This window comes from Chrysemys picta, chromosome 22 (genome assembly GCF_011386835.1).
Source record: "Chrysemys picta bellii isolate R12L10 chromosome 22, ASM1138683v2, whole genome shotgun sequence".
In the NCBI taxonomy this organism is placed as follows: Eukaryota; Metazoa; Chordata; order Testudines; family Emydidae; genus Chrysemys; species Chrysemys picta.
Window position 1 is genome coordinate 12,286,525 of NC_088812.1, and position 15,110 is coordinate 12,301,634.

Below are 15,110 nucleotides of genomic sequence, written 5' to 3' on the forward strand. Positions count from 1 at the left end.
AGCAGCAGGTTGGACACATTTATTTGGAAGGGAACAGTGTACAGCCGGCCCCGGGCCCTGCCCCCAGCCAGAGGGGAGCGGGCGGTCACAGGACAGTAGCAGGGGCCCGGCCCAGCTCCTCACTGCTGGGGGATCTTGGCAGCTTCGGCTTTGATGAGGGCGATCAGGTCCTGGTTGATGAGGAAGACGAAGCGCAGGCTGGCGATCTGCAGGGTAGAGGGAGGGTCAGCGCGGGCAGGGCCCAGCTGAGCTCAGGGGAGCCCCTACAGTGCCACCACCAGGGGCTCCCCTGGGCACCCAGTCAGGGGGCGTCTGACCCCGTCCCCCCCACGCAGCGGGCCGGGCGCTCACCTCCACCACCGAGTTGTTGTTGAGCTTCCACTTGCTGGCACCCAGCACCGGGCGCCCGTCCACGTAGATGGGGCGCCGGCCCTCGTTGGCGATGAAGAAATCCCCGTTGTTCTTCAGCTTGATGACGCCTGCAAGGCGCAGCGGGGGGGCGGTGAGGGGGGCACAGAGACCCCACCCACAGCCCAGCTACCAGGCAGGGCATCACCCGTATCCCACACCCAGGGACTGGAGCACTGGGCAGCGCCCCCCTCGCCCCACACCCAGCGGCCCCGGGGGTTAGCCCCGCCCCTCCATGGAGAGATCTATGAGCCCCACCCCCCGATGGGCGTGTCAGCCCCGCCCCTGTACCTTGCTTGCGGGAGATTTTCCAGGCGGGGCCCTCCAGCGCCAAGTCCACATCGATCTGATTGTCCTTCGTGGCTCTGCCCAGTGTGATCTGGAAGGGGGGGCTGTTAGTGAGGTGCCCCCCACGTGCTCCCCCAGGGTGGCTCTAAGCACCAGCCAGCCCAGCCCCCAGGGAGTCCCCTCTGCTCCACCCACAAGCGCAGCCCCTCCCTGTGTGTGCAGGGGCAGGCTCGGAGCCTGTACGCGGCCACCCGGGAGCCCTCTGGAAACAGGAGGCCGGGGTGATGCCCCGGGGGCATCTCGGGGCATCTAGCCGGGACCCCCTGCCCCGGCTGATCCGGGGCGACCAGGACTCACCTCTCGGGAGCGCATGAGGTAACGCACCATCCTCCCCCGCAGCACGGCCAGCGTCTGGTTGTCAAAGTCCGGGGAGCTAATTCCTGGGTGAGGGAGGGGAGAGATCAGACACTCACCCTCCCCCCCAGTCACACGGAGAAACCCCCATCTCTCCCCCACCCCGTGTCACACGGAGAAACCCCCCAGCTTCCCCCTGGATCACATGGAGAACCGCCCCCACCTCCCCCCATGGGCCTTGGCTGGACAGACCCCTCCCACCCCCACACCCGGGGTCTCAGCCAGGCGGAGACCCCGCCCCCTCCCCCAGCATCAGGGGTCCCAGGGAGCCTGCAGCCTGGATGTCAGCTCAGTGCCCTAGAGGATGCTGGGACATTATTCCCCGCCCCCCCCCCCCCCCCCCCGGCTCTCACCCGTGATGCTGTCCACCAGCACCTGCCACTTGTGCAGCTCCTGCTCCAGCTGCCGGATCTCCCGCTTCTGGCGCCTGTCGGCCACGGTCAGTTCTGCAAGGAGGGAAGTGCAGGGGGCAGCTCGGGCCAGCCCCGGCGCCGGGCACAGGCCCCAGCGAGGGAGAAGGGGCTGGCTCGGGGGGTGGGGAATGGGGCTGGGGCCTCTCCCCTCCAGGGGGCACCGGCTCTGATCCGGCCCCAGGGCAGGGACTGGCTGGCTCAGGGGGTGGGGAATGGGGCTGGGGCCTGTCCCCTCCAGGGGGCACCGGCTCTGATCCGGCCCCAGGGCAGGGACTGGCTGGCTCAGGGGGTGGGGAATGGGGCTGGGGCCTGTCCCCTCCAGGGGGCACCGGCTCTGATCCGGCCCCAGGGCAGGGCCTGGCTGGCTCAGGGGGTGAGGAATGGGGCTGGGGCCTGTCCCCTCCAGGGGGCACCGGCTCTGATCCGGCCCCAGGGCAGGGACTGGCTGGCTCAGGGGGTGAGGAATGGGGCTGGGGCCTGTCCCCTCCAGGGGGCACCGGCTCTGATCCGGCCCCAGGGCAGGGCCTGGCTGGCTCAGGGGGTGGGGAATGGGGCTGGGGCCTGTCCCCTCCAGGGGGCACCGGCTCTGATCCGGCCCCAGGGCAGGGCCTGGCTGGCTCAGGGGATGGGGAATGGGGCTGGGGCTCTCCCCTCCAGGGGGCACCGGCTCTGATCCGGCCCCAGGGCAGGGACTGGCTGGCTCAGGGGGTGGGGAATGGGGCTGGGGCCTGTCCCCTCCAGGGGGCACCGGCTCTGATCCGGCCCCAGGGCAGGGATGGCTGGCTCAGGGGGTGGGGAATGGGGCTGGGGCCTGTCCCCTCCAGGGGGCGCTGGCTCTGATCCAGCCCCAGGGCAGGGCCTGGCTGGCTCAGGGGGTGGGGAATGGGGCTGGGGCCTGTCCCCTCCAGGGGGCACTGGCTCTGATCCGGCCCCAGGGCAGGGCCTGGCTGGCTCAGGGGGTGGAGAATGGGGCTGGGGCCTGTCCCCTCCAGGGGGCGCTGACCCAGTGTCAGGACAGAAGGGCTGTCAGGCCCAGCTGCAGCCGTGCCCGGCTGGATGGGGCTGTGGCGACGGGTCCGAGGCACAGCGCTAACCAAACCTGCCAGGGGTCAGGGCACGCCCCCACCCCGAGCCCCTCAGCTCCCCCACAAGCGCCCCGGGGCAGGGAGCGGAGCGAAGGCCTCGCCAGACTCACCGTGCTCCAGCACCTCGTCCCGCACGTCCCTGCGGGGAAGGGACAGGGGAGGGGTCAGGTAGCTGCCCTTGTACACGCGCCCATGGGGTGCCTCGCAGGCCGGATCCCTAACACGCCAGCCCCTGGACCCAGCCCCAACGCGGGCCCTCTGCGGCCATCTGCCGCCATGTCTGCCCCGCAGGGCACCAAGGGCAGCCGGGCCTGCTCGGCCCTGGGCCACGCTGCAGCCAGCCAGCGAGCCAGCGCCGGAGCCGGGCTCCGGGGGACAGGAAGCACCAGGCAGCGGCTGCAGCAGCTCGGGCCGGATGGTAATCGGCGTGAGGGGCTCCGGGCTGCCCAGGGGATATGGCCCGTGGCACGCGCTGTGCAGCTGGGGCTGCGCCCTGGCGGGAAGGCCCCCCCCGCGGACACTCACTTCAGCTTGCTGTCGTCTATCATGTCCTCCGCGTCCGAGAAGTTCAGCACCTGGTCCCCCTTGGGCAGCGGCTGCACTGAAGGGAAGCAGAGGGCGGGGGGGTGTCAGCACGGCCCCAGCAGCCGCCGGGTGGTGCTGACGCGGGCTCCGGCTCCTGTGCCCGGCCCAGCCGGGGCGGATGGGCTGCCCGCTCGGGCCAGGCCTTACCTGTCTGGTCGTCCAGGAGGTAGTACTGCTTCATCAGCTGCCAGTAGAGCTGCAGGGCCTTGGCCGTGCGCGACGGGTAGAAGGCCTCGGGGTGCTTGTGCAGCAGGTCCTGGAAGGTGTCCAGCGTGGGCTGGCTGGTCTGCGGGACAGACGGGTCAACCACCACTAGGGGGCAGGACAGCCCCCGGCTCCGGGACGCCGGCTGGACCCCAAGCCGGCAGCGGGAGCCTGGGGGTTCGAGGCCAGGATCACAGGGCCGGCGGCCAGGGCTCGGCCTGGGGCTACCACTCAAGGGGGCTCGGCTGGGCAGGGCTCAGGGAAGCTGCTGGGCTCTCCATGGGGCAGGGGACATGGCCTGGCGACTCCCCAAGGCTTTCCTAAGGCATCGACCTCTTGGGATTTCGGTGCGGGCAGCAGCCAGAGCCGGGGCACGAGCGTTGGGCAATCGGGCAAGGAGCCAGGAACCACGGCACACACACCGGGAGCCCCGGGCCAGGCCAGCGCAGCTCCCGCTGACGGGGCTCCCCGGGGGGCACTGGAACCGTTTGGCTGCAGGGTGCTTTGGTGAAGGACACCCGGCAGGATGCTCTGCGGAGACGGCCCTTCCCCCCCCGGGCAGAGGGAGCCGCGCGCCTCCCGGGTCCAGACTCTCGCCCCAGCCGGCAGGGACAGGACTCCGGGTTCCCTTTCACCAGGAGCACGAGTCCGGGTGTCACTGCGGCCTGCGCGCAGAGGGATGCTGAGCGGGTACCGGCTGTTCCCATCCCACCTGGCTCAGCGTCCGGCTGTCACCGCACCCTGCGCGCAGAGGGAGGCTGAGCGGGTACCGGCTGTTCCGATCCCACCTGGCCCAGCGTCCGGCTGTCACCGCGCCCGGCGTGCAGAGGGAGGCTGAGCGGGTACCGGCCGTTCCGATCCCACCTGGCCCAGCGTCCGTCTGTCACCGCGCCCTGCGCACAGAGGGAGGCTGAGCGGGTACTGGCCGTTCCGATCCCACCTGGCCCAGCGTCCGGCTGTCACCACGCCCGGCGCGCAGAGGGAGGCTGAGCGGGTACCGGCTGTTCCGATCCCACCTGGCCCAGCGTCCGGCTGTCACCGCGCCCGGCGCGCAGAGGGTTGCTGAGCGGGTACCGGCCGTTCCCATCCCACCTGGCCCAGCGTCCGGCTGTCACCGCGCCCGGTGCGCAGAGGGAGGCTGAGCGGGTACCGGCCGTTCCGATCCCACCTGGCCCAGCGTCCGGCTGTCACCGCGCCCGGCGTGCAGAGGGAGGCTGAGCGGGTACCGGCTGTTCCGATCCCACCTGGCCCAGCGTCCGGCTGTCACCGTGCCCGGCACGCAGAGGGAGGCTGAGCGGGTACCGGCTGTTCCCATCCCACCTGGTCCAGCGTCCGGCTGTCACCGCGCCCGGCGCGCAGAGGGAGGCCGAGCGAGACTTACCGATCCCACCTTGCTCAGCAGCTGCTCCTCGGTTTTGCTGAACAGCACCTTGCTCTGGATGGCGGTGATGGCTTCGGGGTGCAGCTGTCGCATGGCCTGACAGGCCAGCCTGGGGAGGGGACAGTGACCACATCAGCTCCCGACTCAGATTTCATGTCTCTGACGCCAAGCGAAGGAAGGGGCTCTTCCCCTCGGACTCATTGCTCCCCAGAGCCGCAGCGGGGGTGTGTGTGTGACGTTATGAGTGTAATATGATATCTCATTGGAAGGTGACAGGGACAGAAAGAGTTAATTAACTCACAGCCTGACCTGACCCATGGCCGAACTTTAGAGACTGGTTAGGAAGATCCGTAAACGAACAGAGCTTTGAAATGCAGCCGGCAGTGTTAGAGGTGGAAGGGCAGCTGTTTGCTCAGGGCTTGTGATGGAAGCAAACAAGTCTTGTCTATTGCTAGAGCTTTGATTCAAAGATCGAAAAAGGAGTATTAACATTTAGGAAGACACTTGAGGGAAATAGTATTATTGTCTCTCTGTCTCTTTGAAGGTTGTGGTGACCTGTGTCTGAACTGTTTAATGGATAAATGACCCTGTGCTAATTGCCAGGATGTTGAGGAGAAGGAAAGTTAAGCCTATTGTTTTCTCAGGCCAAGAGGCTGCCGGAAATGTATAAGAACCCTGGGACACGATCCTGCTTCATCTCAGATCTGCTCTGGGTTTCAAGAGGGGGAAACCTTAAGCCACAAGGATTGAGATCCCCAGTCACTGACTGGAGTCACCCTGAACATGGACATTGGACTATAACCTATGGACTATTTCTAAAAGGACTTTTGGCCACTACAAGCTCATCTCTGCTGTGTCTGAACCTCAAGAATTGAATTCAAGTCTGTCTGTATATTGATCTTTGAACCAACACTCTCTCTCTTTTCTTTTTTAATACATTTTAGTTTAGTTAATAAGAATTGGCTGTAGCGTGTATCTTGGGTAGGATCTAAGTTATCATTGGATCTGGGTATGTGGCTGGTCCTTTGGGATTGGAAGAACCTTTTCTTTTATACGATGAGATCAGATTCTCAGCTTCATCATCACGTCTGACAGGTGTGTCTGGACGGAGGCCTGAGGCTGGGCACTTTAAGGGAACTGCGTTGGTTGGACTCTGAGTAACCAGGGAGGTTCTACAGAAGCTGTTTTGGGCTGGTTTGGTAAATCTAAGTATTGGAAGATCCACCAGCTTTTGGGGTTTGTTTGCCCCGTTCACCCTGATTGAGTGACCTCAGCTGGTTCCCACAGGCAGCATTGTTACAGGGGGATGGGGGACTCTCACACCACCCCCCAGCCACCCCTCTGGGTGAGAGACCAGCTGTGCCCGGAGCAGCAGGGTCTGCCCCACAGGTGGCCGGCGCCGGCAGATCCCAGCTCCCCCCCGGTGGCCTGACACTCACTTGGAGATGACCGGGTCGTAGAGCAGCGCGTACCACCTCTCCTGGATCTCCCGCAGGGTGAAGCGGCAGCTGAACTTCACGCCCAGGTGGACCGAGGTCAGGTCGTTGGTCTGCAGGGGCCCAAGGAGAGGCCAGACTCAGGGCTGTGTCCCCCCACCCACTGGGAGGGCCGTTGTCACTGAAACAGCCCTCACGGGCAACGCTTCCCAGCCTCACGCACTGGAGCGAGGACTGACCTGAGGGCTCTGGGAAGCAGCCAGGGACTCCGGGACTAGCCCCCCCAGGTCTCGGTACAAGGTGCTGGGCAGGTGGCCAGACCTTGACAGAACAGTCCCCCCAGCACCACGGGCCCCACACCAGGAGCTCTGCTGACCTCCCACTCCCTGCTGGGACCTTTCCTGGCCTGGCCCTGCTTAGCAGGATGGCAGCATTACCTGCAGCACAGCATTGATGAGCAGCAGGTCATCCGCAGGCTTCCAGCGGCCCAAGTCCTTCGTCACCTGCAGGGGCTGTTTGCTTTTCTTCATCCGCTTGGGGAGGCTGGGGTTCGGGACCGGGCTCGGGGTGACGGGTGCAGAGACGGATTTGGAGACCTGCACGAGCCGGGAATGGAGCTCAGAGCGCCCTTGTGTCTGGCCAGCGGGGCCCACTGCTGGAGGCCATGATGGGCGGACGGGGGCTGCACATCACACCCCCCCACCCAACCTAGGCAGCCCTCGTCCGGGGGGCAGCACGTGGCCCCGGCTCCTCAGCAGGACGTGCCCAGGGAACACGGGCGTCTGAGCGCCAACGACACTTCGCGCTTACCCGTCCAAAGCCCAGCCAGCGGGGCCGGAGCCAGGAAGCGAACTGGCTGCAGGCAGCGAATGAAACTGACTGGGTCTGGCTCCACCGTCCACCAGCAGAGGAACCAGGCCCCACAGGGGAGAACGGGAGCTACCGGAGGCTCTGCCCGGCGAGTCACGGCACGGCAGGAAAGGCTGCTGACTGCCATGGTGAGGGTGTCCCTTTGGCATGGTCGCTGAGGGGCTCTGTGGCTCCCAAGTTCTGTCCCAGGCTGGCAGGAGCCTCCCGCCCTCTGCCCTTTCTAGTCCTGCCAGGGGGAGGTGTCTCTGCTGAGCCAGGCCTGTGCCCCCAGGGAGCTGCAGGATCTACTGGCCGACGGCTCTCTCTGTTCCCCTCCCTCTCAGGGATAAAGCCACCCAAGCTCTCCATGCTCAGGCTGTGAAAGTTACTAGTGACCCCCCCTTAACAGAGCAGCCTTTATGTCAACCAGGGCCATAAGGGGGAAGCAGACACTTCAAGTACACAGTAGCCTGAACTTTTCAACTGTCTTCCCTTCAAGGCCTTACGGTAGTTGGAGCTGGTCCCAAGCCGGTTTTCACTGACCAGATAGCAAAAGCACGGGTCTGACAACCACCAATCAAGTGTTAACACTGCAAGGACCTTTGTCTGAATGTGTATAAAGGATCTGTAAAATGTGTGTAAGACAGAGTTTTTGTACTAAGGTGCAAAGCTCTCCTTTCTTCTGCAGAATAAAGCAACTCTTCCTTATCCCTGTCTGGCTGTTATTGGCTCTCAGCTAGGTGGACCCGATATTTCGGTAACAGTTTCTGGCGACTCCGCCGGGACTATCCTAGCTCGGACATTGGACTCCGGACGGCTGCGGCGAATTGGGAACGGCGCCAACGGGGTGTTTCGCCCCTTTTCTCTGCTTCACCGCAGCCCCTGGGGTTCGTGCTCCGATAAGGTGAGTCCTAATAGGATAAGGAGACACTATCTGGTTCTGGTCTGGTTAACCGGTTAATGAATTTCTGTCTTATACATTTGGGCGTTAGGTGTGTGGACGGAACTGAGCCTCTCATTCGTAATTCCCTCAGAGTGGAAGCCATCGCGTGCGATGAAGCTCTGAGGTCGAATTGGGATCCTTCTGTCCCGTCCCCTGTAGCGGTCAGTATTAGTAGAAATTCCTGTAATAGGATCCTATTAGGCCATAATTCCCTCTGTTCTCTGTGTAATTCTCTGTTAGAGTGTCAGCAGGCAGGTGGGTGGGTCTCTGGTAATTAGGCCATAATTCCCTCTGTTCTCTGTGTAATTCTCTGTTAGAGTGTCAGCAGGCAGGTGGGTGGGTCTCTGGTAATTAGGCCATAATTCCCTCTGTTCTCTGTGTAATTCTCTGTTAGAGTGTCAGCAGGCAGATGGGTGGGTCTCTGGTAAAACCCTCTGAGGATAGCCCTTTAGATTATATGTTAAGTAAATGGTCTTTACCCGGTGTTTAAAAAGAAATAGTTACACCTTGTGTAGAAATTGATGTGGCTAGTGTTGTAGAAATTGAATTGTGGATAGGATGTGCATTTTCCCCAGAACATGTGCAGTGTATATTGTAGCAGAGGTAAAAGAAATGCAAACCTACCAATATAGGTTGTGTTGTCTCTTCCAGATCACTGGGTGTTTTGAAAGCAGGAGTTAGAAGTAAAAGGCAATCAAAAGTCTGGGAAAGTTAATTGTGTCCCTTTTTACGTAAGAATTTTTAAGCTGTGGATAGCTTTGGATCTGGAAGCAAGCCAGAAAGCATCTGTATTAATGCAGTTTTCTAACTAATAAGGTAGAAGCCACTGAAACCTGGGCTGCCTATGAAACAAATAAAGGAAATATGGGGTAATTCCTCTGTTTTGCCTAAAATCAACAAGAGTATGTGTATATAAAGGAAATATTTTAAGCAATGACTGACTGCCCAGAAGGGGTAGACCTCTGTTCTTTTGTCTTTCAGATCATCAGAGAAAACGGATGCCAGCTGAATAGCATTCAACGTACCATGCATTCGCTGGCACAATAGGAATTATTTTTATGTTCTATGGCCAAAATTGTTGTTAAAATTTGCATACCAACAGTCTTTGGAAGCAAGGACATGGAAGGTTAACCCACTCCCCATATTGCCCATGGGATCCTTCTGGCTACCTCAGATTTCTAGCCAGAGGGCTGGGGAGGGAGGAAAGCTATTGGACACCAGAGGTTGTACCGAGTGGACTCCTCAAAGGTGGGTGTGCTTGTCCTGGTTTGTTGCTCCAAAGCTCTGTAATAAAGTTATTTTACTGGAAGGGTGTACATGGCATACATTGAGTAATAAGACTAATGTACTGTATAATGGCAATTGTGTATGTGTTCATTTTTGGGAGAAGGTGTATGAGTGAAGAGTGGAAGTTTCCTTTGTAGGTTAAAAGAAGCCAAGAAGGGAAGCAGGAAAAAGAACAGAACGAGTTAACTGGAAAAAAAATAGCCAGCAAGCTCAGTCCAAAGATAAGATGCTGGCCCATCCAAGGACACTGCCCACAGCTAAGACTTGGCTGATAGCCAAGAAAAGGGGGGGCTGAATGTGCCCAAGCAACTATGAGATCTGCAAAACACTGCCAGGCATTAATGAAATGTGTTAGGTTTCTTTTCTCACAGATAAAAGAAGTGCTACCCAAAGACCCTAGCAGCCCTGCCATTGATTGAAACAAGAAGACTGAGTCTATGTAAAGTCCATCAACGAAAGACTGCTTTGGCTCCCCACTGGAAAGGCCCTTTCCAAGTGCTGTTAACCACCAACACCGCTGTGAAGTGCCAAGGACTACCTGCCTGGACCCATGCTTCTCACTGTAAAAAGACCCCTCCACCTCGGGAGGACTCTTCGACTGATAAGCCTATTTCTCCTTCTAGCTCTGCTGTGCCTTCTGGACAGCAGGAAAAAGGAAAAAAGACAAGGTGAAGTGCTAGTAACCTCTCCCTTGTCCACTGACAGACCTACTGTGCCTCTGGATTTTTCTAGAAGAAGCAAAACCATTACAGGGTGATGTGCTAGTAACCTCTCCCCTGTATGATGCTAAATCACACTGTTTCAGGAAAAGAGAAGAAGGAACACTTGCTTCATTGGAACCACCAAAGTCCAGGGATTCCTGACTACAAGAGACATTAAGAACTGACCCTGGTGAAGAAACAAAGAATTATACACTGGCAGGAAGAAACTTGTGGGACCCATGCTTGGGAATGTGGTATAGTACTACACCAAAAAGAAATGTATTAGGATATCAATGAACTGTGATTAACACTACACTAGGGACTGTTAAATTTTCATTACCCTTATTCAGTTTCCAGATCACCACTACATACCCAAATTGCTCACAGGGGGCTGCCATTAGATTAGCACAACAGAGGGTTTGGGTTATTTCCTCTAGAAAGAAAAGTGACTTGACTGGATCCCTATGGGATGGGGCCAAAAGTGCAGCAGCAGTTTGGAATATTTTTAAGAACCAAGAACATGATGAGAAATTGGGGCACAGCTAACCCAGGTACAGGCTGGAATTGGTGAGTTACATGTTATCTCCGCCCTTAGTTCTATGACCCAGAAGTTGCTGACAGAGATGGTATTGAATATCACTGAGGCTGGGAAGGCATTGCAGTGGGATCTAGCATGTTCAGAAATTCAGGATTTCCTGAATGACCAGCTAATGGCCATTCGGAATGATCTAGAGCATCAGGCTTGGCCCACTGCCCTTACAGACACATCAGGAGTACCATCTGATCTGTGGCCATGGAGACATACTTGGAGACTTTCTGGGTGGAAGTGCAGACATTCTCAGTGCTCCTTCCAAGCATATGGACCGGTTGGGGGGGGTGTGGGCTCCCACATACCGAATCCTGCCGGGTCCATGGGGAGGATGCATGTGGGATTGGGTAATTTACCAAGACATCTGGGAAATTAGACCTCCTGGTATGCCCAATCGATTTTTAGTCAGTGCTCCTGGGATTACATCTGACATTTGGATGGGGTTAGGGAGTCAATGGACATTTTGGTCATTAGAACCCCCACAGCTTCAGTGTATCCGTAAACTGAAGCCAGGAGAAGTTGTTACTCTTCATGACTACGTTTGCTGGGAGGGTAGGGGACAAGGAACTGCCCTGACAGGACACTTATTTTTTCAAGCTAATGATAGCTGTGTTTATGTTAATGACACCATATCGCAAGACATACATTTTAATCTCACTACCACTGCAGGCAACCATATCATTTACTGGCCTGCAGATAGAGTTTTTCAAGTAGCCCTTAAGTTCCAGATACCCTTTAATTGGACTAGTTTAGTATCTGATAGATTTCAGAATTTGTTTTCACTGTTACCAGAGATTCAGAAAATCTCTGAAGTACAAGGGCAAATTCACATGCTTCAAAATATATATCAAGTTGAAAAGTATGCCTTTCATACTGTTGATAGAGTATCTATTTTATGTACTAAGTATGATGTATTGTGCTTTATGACTAAGGCTGTACAACAACCCCATTATAGTATTGCTATGGGAATGTTATTGCTTGTATTGTTATTAGTTATCTTAGGATTATGTTATTGTTGTAAAAGACGTAATAATAGTAATACCTTTCATGTCCATGCTCATCATGCATTGTCATTACATCCAATCAAAACCCTTTAGGTTGAAGCATCTGAAGTAAAATCTGAATTCCAAGACTTAATGCAAATAGAGATTTGAAAATGTTTGTTGTACTAGTATACAAAAGGGGGGGTTGTGGAAGCAGAGAAAGAACTGACAGGAAGGGGATGCAATGCATGACAGTTCGTTAGCAAGAGTTAGGCTAACTGTAACCCTAATAATGCGAGATTTGTAGAAGCAAGGAATGTGTGAGGCGAGTGGGAAAGAACTGTGTGAGAAGTTGTTGCGACCTTGTGTAGATAATATGGAATGTAGACTAAGAGTCTACATTAGTGAGCAAAACAAGATATCAGAATGACCTATGTATAAACAGAATGCTGCTGTTGTTTTCCATGCTGTATCTCTTGATCACACCTTTAGTTTTGAGGACCTCCTTCCAGACCTTGGGTCATGGTTTACGGGGCTCTTTCAAACAATTGTTAAATGGATTCTTTTCTTTCTATGTGTTGTTTGGACAATGATACAATGTGCCAAATGCCTGTGTAATGCTATGATCAAAAGCTCTGCTGTCCATAAGAAAACCCAGTATCTGTCCCTCCAGCTTGATCGCAAATTGCATAACGGGCCTGACAATTTTTGAATTTGTCAGGCCCGAAGGGGGGACTGTGAAAGTTACTAGTGACCCCCCCTTAACAGAGCAGCCTTTATGTCAACCAGGGCCATAAGGGGGAAGCAGACACTTCAAGTACACAGTAGCCTGAACTTTTCAACTGTCTTCCCTTCAAGGCCTTACGGTAGTTGGAGCTGGTCCCAAGCCGGTTTTCACTGACCAGATAGCAAAAGCACGGGTCTGACAACCACCAATCAAGTGTTAACACTGCAAGGACCTTTGTCTGAATGTGTATAAAGGATCTGTAAAATGTGTGTAAGACAGAGTTTTTGTACTAAGGTGCAAAGCTCTCCTTTCTTCTGCAGAATAAAGCAACTCTTCCTTATCCCTGTCTGGCTGTTATTGGCTCTCAGCTAGGTGGACCCGATATTTCGGTAACAGGCTTCAGGGCTGATCTCCAGCTGGAGGTCAGGAAGAACCCCCCTCCGCACAGCATAGTGTCTCCTCCCCGACACACCCAGCCTTAGGCACTGTCAGAGAAGAGGGACTAGGGCCCTGCTCCGGATCGGACAGGGCACCAGGCCCCGCAGGGCGCTGCCCACCCTCTTTCCCCCCTCACCTTCTTCTTCTCGCTGGAGGAGGGCTCGCTGCCTGAGCAGCGGCCTGGCTCCACCCCACTGGGCCCCTTGGCCCGGCTGGACGACTTGGCGAGGCTGCTTTCTACCAGCTCATCATCAAACTTCTTCCTCTTGATGAACCTAGTGGGATAAACGCAGGTCCCAGGTGAGGCCCCTCCACCCATGTGCCGGCCCCGCTGCACACCTGGCTACCTGGAGCCAGCTCTCCACCCCCCAAACAGCTGCAAGATGGGTGTGGGGCGCCCTCTGGTGGCTCCGAGTCCAACCATCACTGCAGCCAAGGGAGTTTCCCTGGTAGCGGCCGGTGAGCCGGGCTCCAGGCCCGATGCTGCTTTACAGGAATGGTGTTGAGTTAGCAGCACCTGGTTCATCACAGGACATCAGGAAGCCCCACGTCCCACCTTCCCATCCCCCTCTCTGGGACTGCACTGGACTAATCCATCCTTACCGCCAGAGGGGGTCCCTGCACGACGCAGGGAACCCCACCCCCTCCTCATTGCCCTGGGCCCTTCCTGGGTACCTGGAGGAGCTCCGCCGCTTGGGGATGGTGCCCGAGACCTGCGATGAGCTCCTTTTCTGTCCCGCCAGCGACTCCTCGTCTTCAGAGCGGCTCGCCGTGCCTGACGCCATCAGTCCGGAGTCCAGCACGTCTGCACGGGGACAGAGGAGACAGAGCCTCACTCCTTCACATCAAAGGGCTCAGACGCCAGGCGGCCACAGAGAACCTGCGCTCCCTTGTGCCAGCCTTCCCAATGCCAGGGAGCAGGTGGCTGTGGGCAAACCTTACATGTTATATGGCAGAAAGCCCTAGAGACTAGAGATCCCAGAAGGCAAACCTCCCCACAACTCCAGAGAGGGAGACCCCCCACAACAGGACTGCAGCACATGGATCTGATATAGAGATCATGTGACATTCCACTCAAATGCAGCCAACTCTGCGGAGGAACGTGGCGCTGGATAACAGCTCACAGCAACACTGCACAGAGGTTTATTATCTGCACTGTGGTAGCACCCAAAGATTTCAATTAGGGTCCCGCCGGACTGGGCCCCGGACACACAGACCCTGCCCGGAAGGTCTCGCGATCCAGGACAGGAAGCGACAGAGACGCCCAGACCCCAGTGGATGCAGGAGACGCTGTCGGCAAAGCAGAAGGTAACTCAGACTGGAGCTGGGCCAGGACGCCAGGGGAACCTGGGTTTACGGCTCCTCTGAAGGACAACGCAGCACCTCCAGCAGGATGGGCGCCCATCCACCCCCAGAGCACCGTGAGGAGACCCCCCGCCCGGCCCTGAGGGGTGGAAATGCCAAGGCAGGACGGGGCTCCCCGGGATGGGCTCAGGCGGGCGCGTGGGCGCATGAACAGGCAGGACCAGCCAAGGGGCTGCTTCCCCCTGCGCCCTGCTCGCTCGCTGCACCCGGACGCCGAGCAGGGGCGAGCGGATTTCACCAGCCGCCCCCACGCAGCCCGCAGGGCGCCGAGACCCCCAGCAAGGGGCCGGCTCTGTAGCTCCAGGCTGGGTTGCTATGGAGACCCCCCCAAGGGATAGACCCCTCGCCCCAGTCCCAGCCGCTGCCCCGGGGAGCCACAGGTAGGGAAACTGAGGCACGATGAGACGAGTCGCTCGCTCCCCTCCCCCGATCGCGCATGGAGTCGGCGGCACAGCCGGGGTGGAACCCAGGCGTCCTGGCTGGGCCTGGGGGGAGGGGTTTCTCCCTTGGGGGGGTCTCCATAGCAACCCCATCCTCTCCCTGACAGTGATCAGGCGCATGCGCGCTGAGTCTGGCTCCCCGCTCCAGGCCGCGCATGCGCATTCACCCCCGCCGGCCAGGCGCCCTCTCTCCCGGACGCGGCGGCCCCGCGGCCTCACCATTCCCCGGTGCGGCGGCTCCGTCTGCTCCGCGGTGGCGTCCGACGAGCAGGAGCCCCCATCCACAGAGGCGGCTCACTTCCGGAAGAGTCCGGTAACTTCCGGGTGGGGCTAAGCGGAAGAGAGCGATTGCTTCCGGTTCAAACTGCGTGACCCTGCCTGTGGGCGCCGCCATTGCGCTCTGGCGGCTGAATGGGCGGCGCCATCTTGGGGAAGGGTGTCACCATGGCCTGTCCTGCACCACTGCTTGGCTACCCCCCCCACTCCCCCCGCCACTCCTGGCACCAGCTCAGCGGACAGGCGGCAACACGGGGCGCCCTGTTGCCATGGCAGCGCACACCCCACCCCCATGGCA

General features: G+C 58.3%; 1 protein-coding gene and 1 long non-coding RNA gene across 4 annotated transcripts; one reads left to right on the plus strand and one right to left on the minus strand.

The window, feature by feature from the left end:
* Positions 1-4: 4 nt before the first annotated feature.
* Positions 5-14,945, minus strand: MCRS1 (microspherule protein 1). 3 transcript variants are annotated; one of them, XM_065575874.1, is made up of 14 exons: positions 14,756-14,945; positions 13,407-13,536; positions 12,868-13,006; positions 6,652-6,810; positions 6,218-6,327; positions 4,779-4,887; positions 3,341-3,479; positions 3,134-3,209; positions 2,719-2,747; positions 1,464-1,556; positions 1,054-1,136; positions 700-787; positions 352-479; positions 5-206 (listed from the first exon to the last, which is right to left on the minus strand). In XM_065575874.1, exons 1-14 carry the CDS (start codon positions 14,928-14,930, stop codon positions 120-122), a joined length of 1,545 nt encoding a protein of 514 aa, XP_065431946.1. In that variant the 5' UTR covers positions 14,931-14,945; the 3' UTR covers positions 5-119. The 3 variants fall into 3 exon arrangements, with proteins under 3 accessions (XP_065431946.1, XP_065431944.1, XP_065431947.1); XM_065575872.1 differs by having other exon boundaries at positions 14,729-14,945; XM_065575875.1 differs by having other exon boundaries at positions 13,407-13,656; positions 14,756-14,866.
* LOC135977057 (uncharacterized) lies at positions 7,433-12,633 on the plus strand. The gene is made up of 2 exons (XR_010594384.1): positions 7,433-8,261; positions 8,416-12,633. It is a non-coding gene; the product is annotated as an uncharacterized LOC135977057 (long non-coding RNA).
* Positions 14,946-15,110: the final 165 nt, after the last annotated feature.

Coding starts and splice junctions, on each gene's coding strand:
- MCRS1 (XM_065575872.1), bottom strand. CDS start 14,930: ATGGCGGCGCCCACAGGCAGGGTCACGCAGTTTGAACCGGAAGCAATC. Junction 480..699: donor GAAAATCTCCCGCAAGCAAG/GTACAGGGGCGG, acceptor TGCGCCTTGCAG/GCGTCATCAAGCTGAAGAAC. Junction 207..351: donor ACAACAACTCGGTGGTGGAG/GTGAGCGCCCGG, acceptor TCTACCCTGCAG/ATCGCCAGCCTGCGCTTCGT.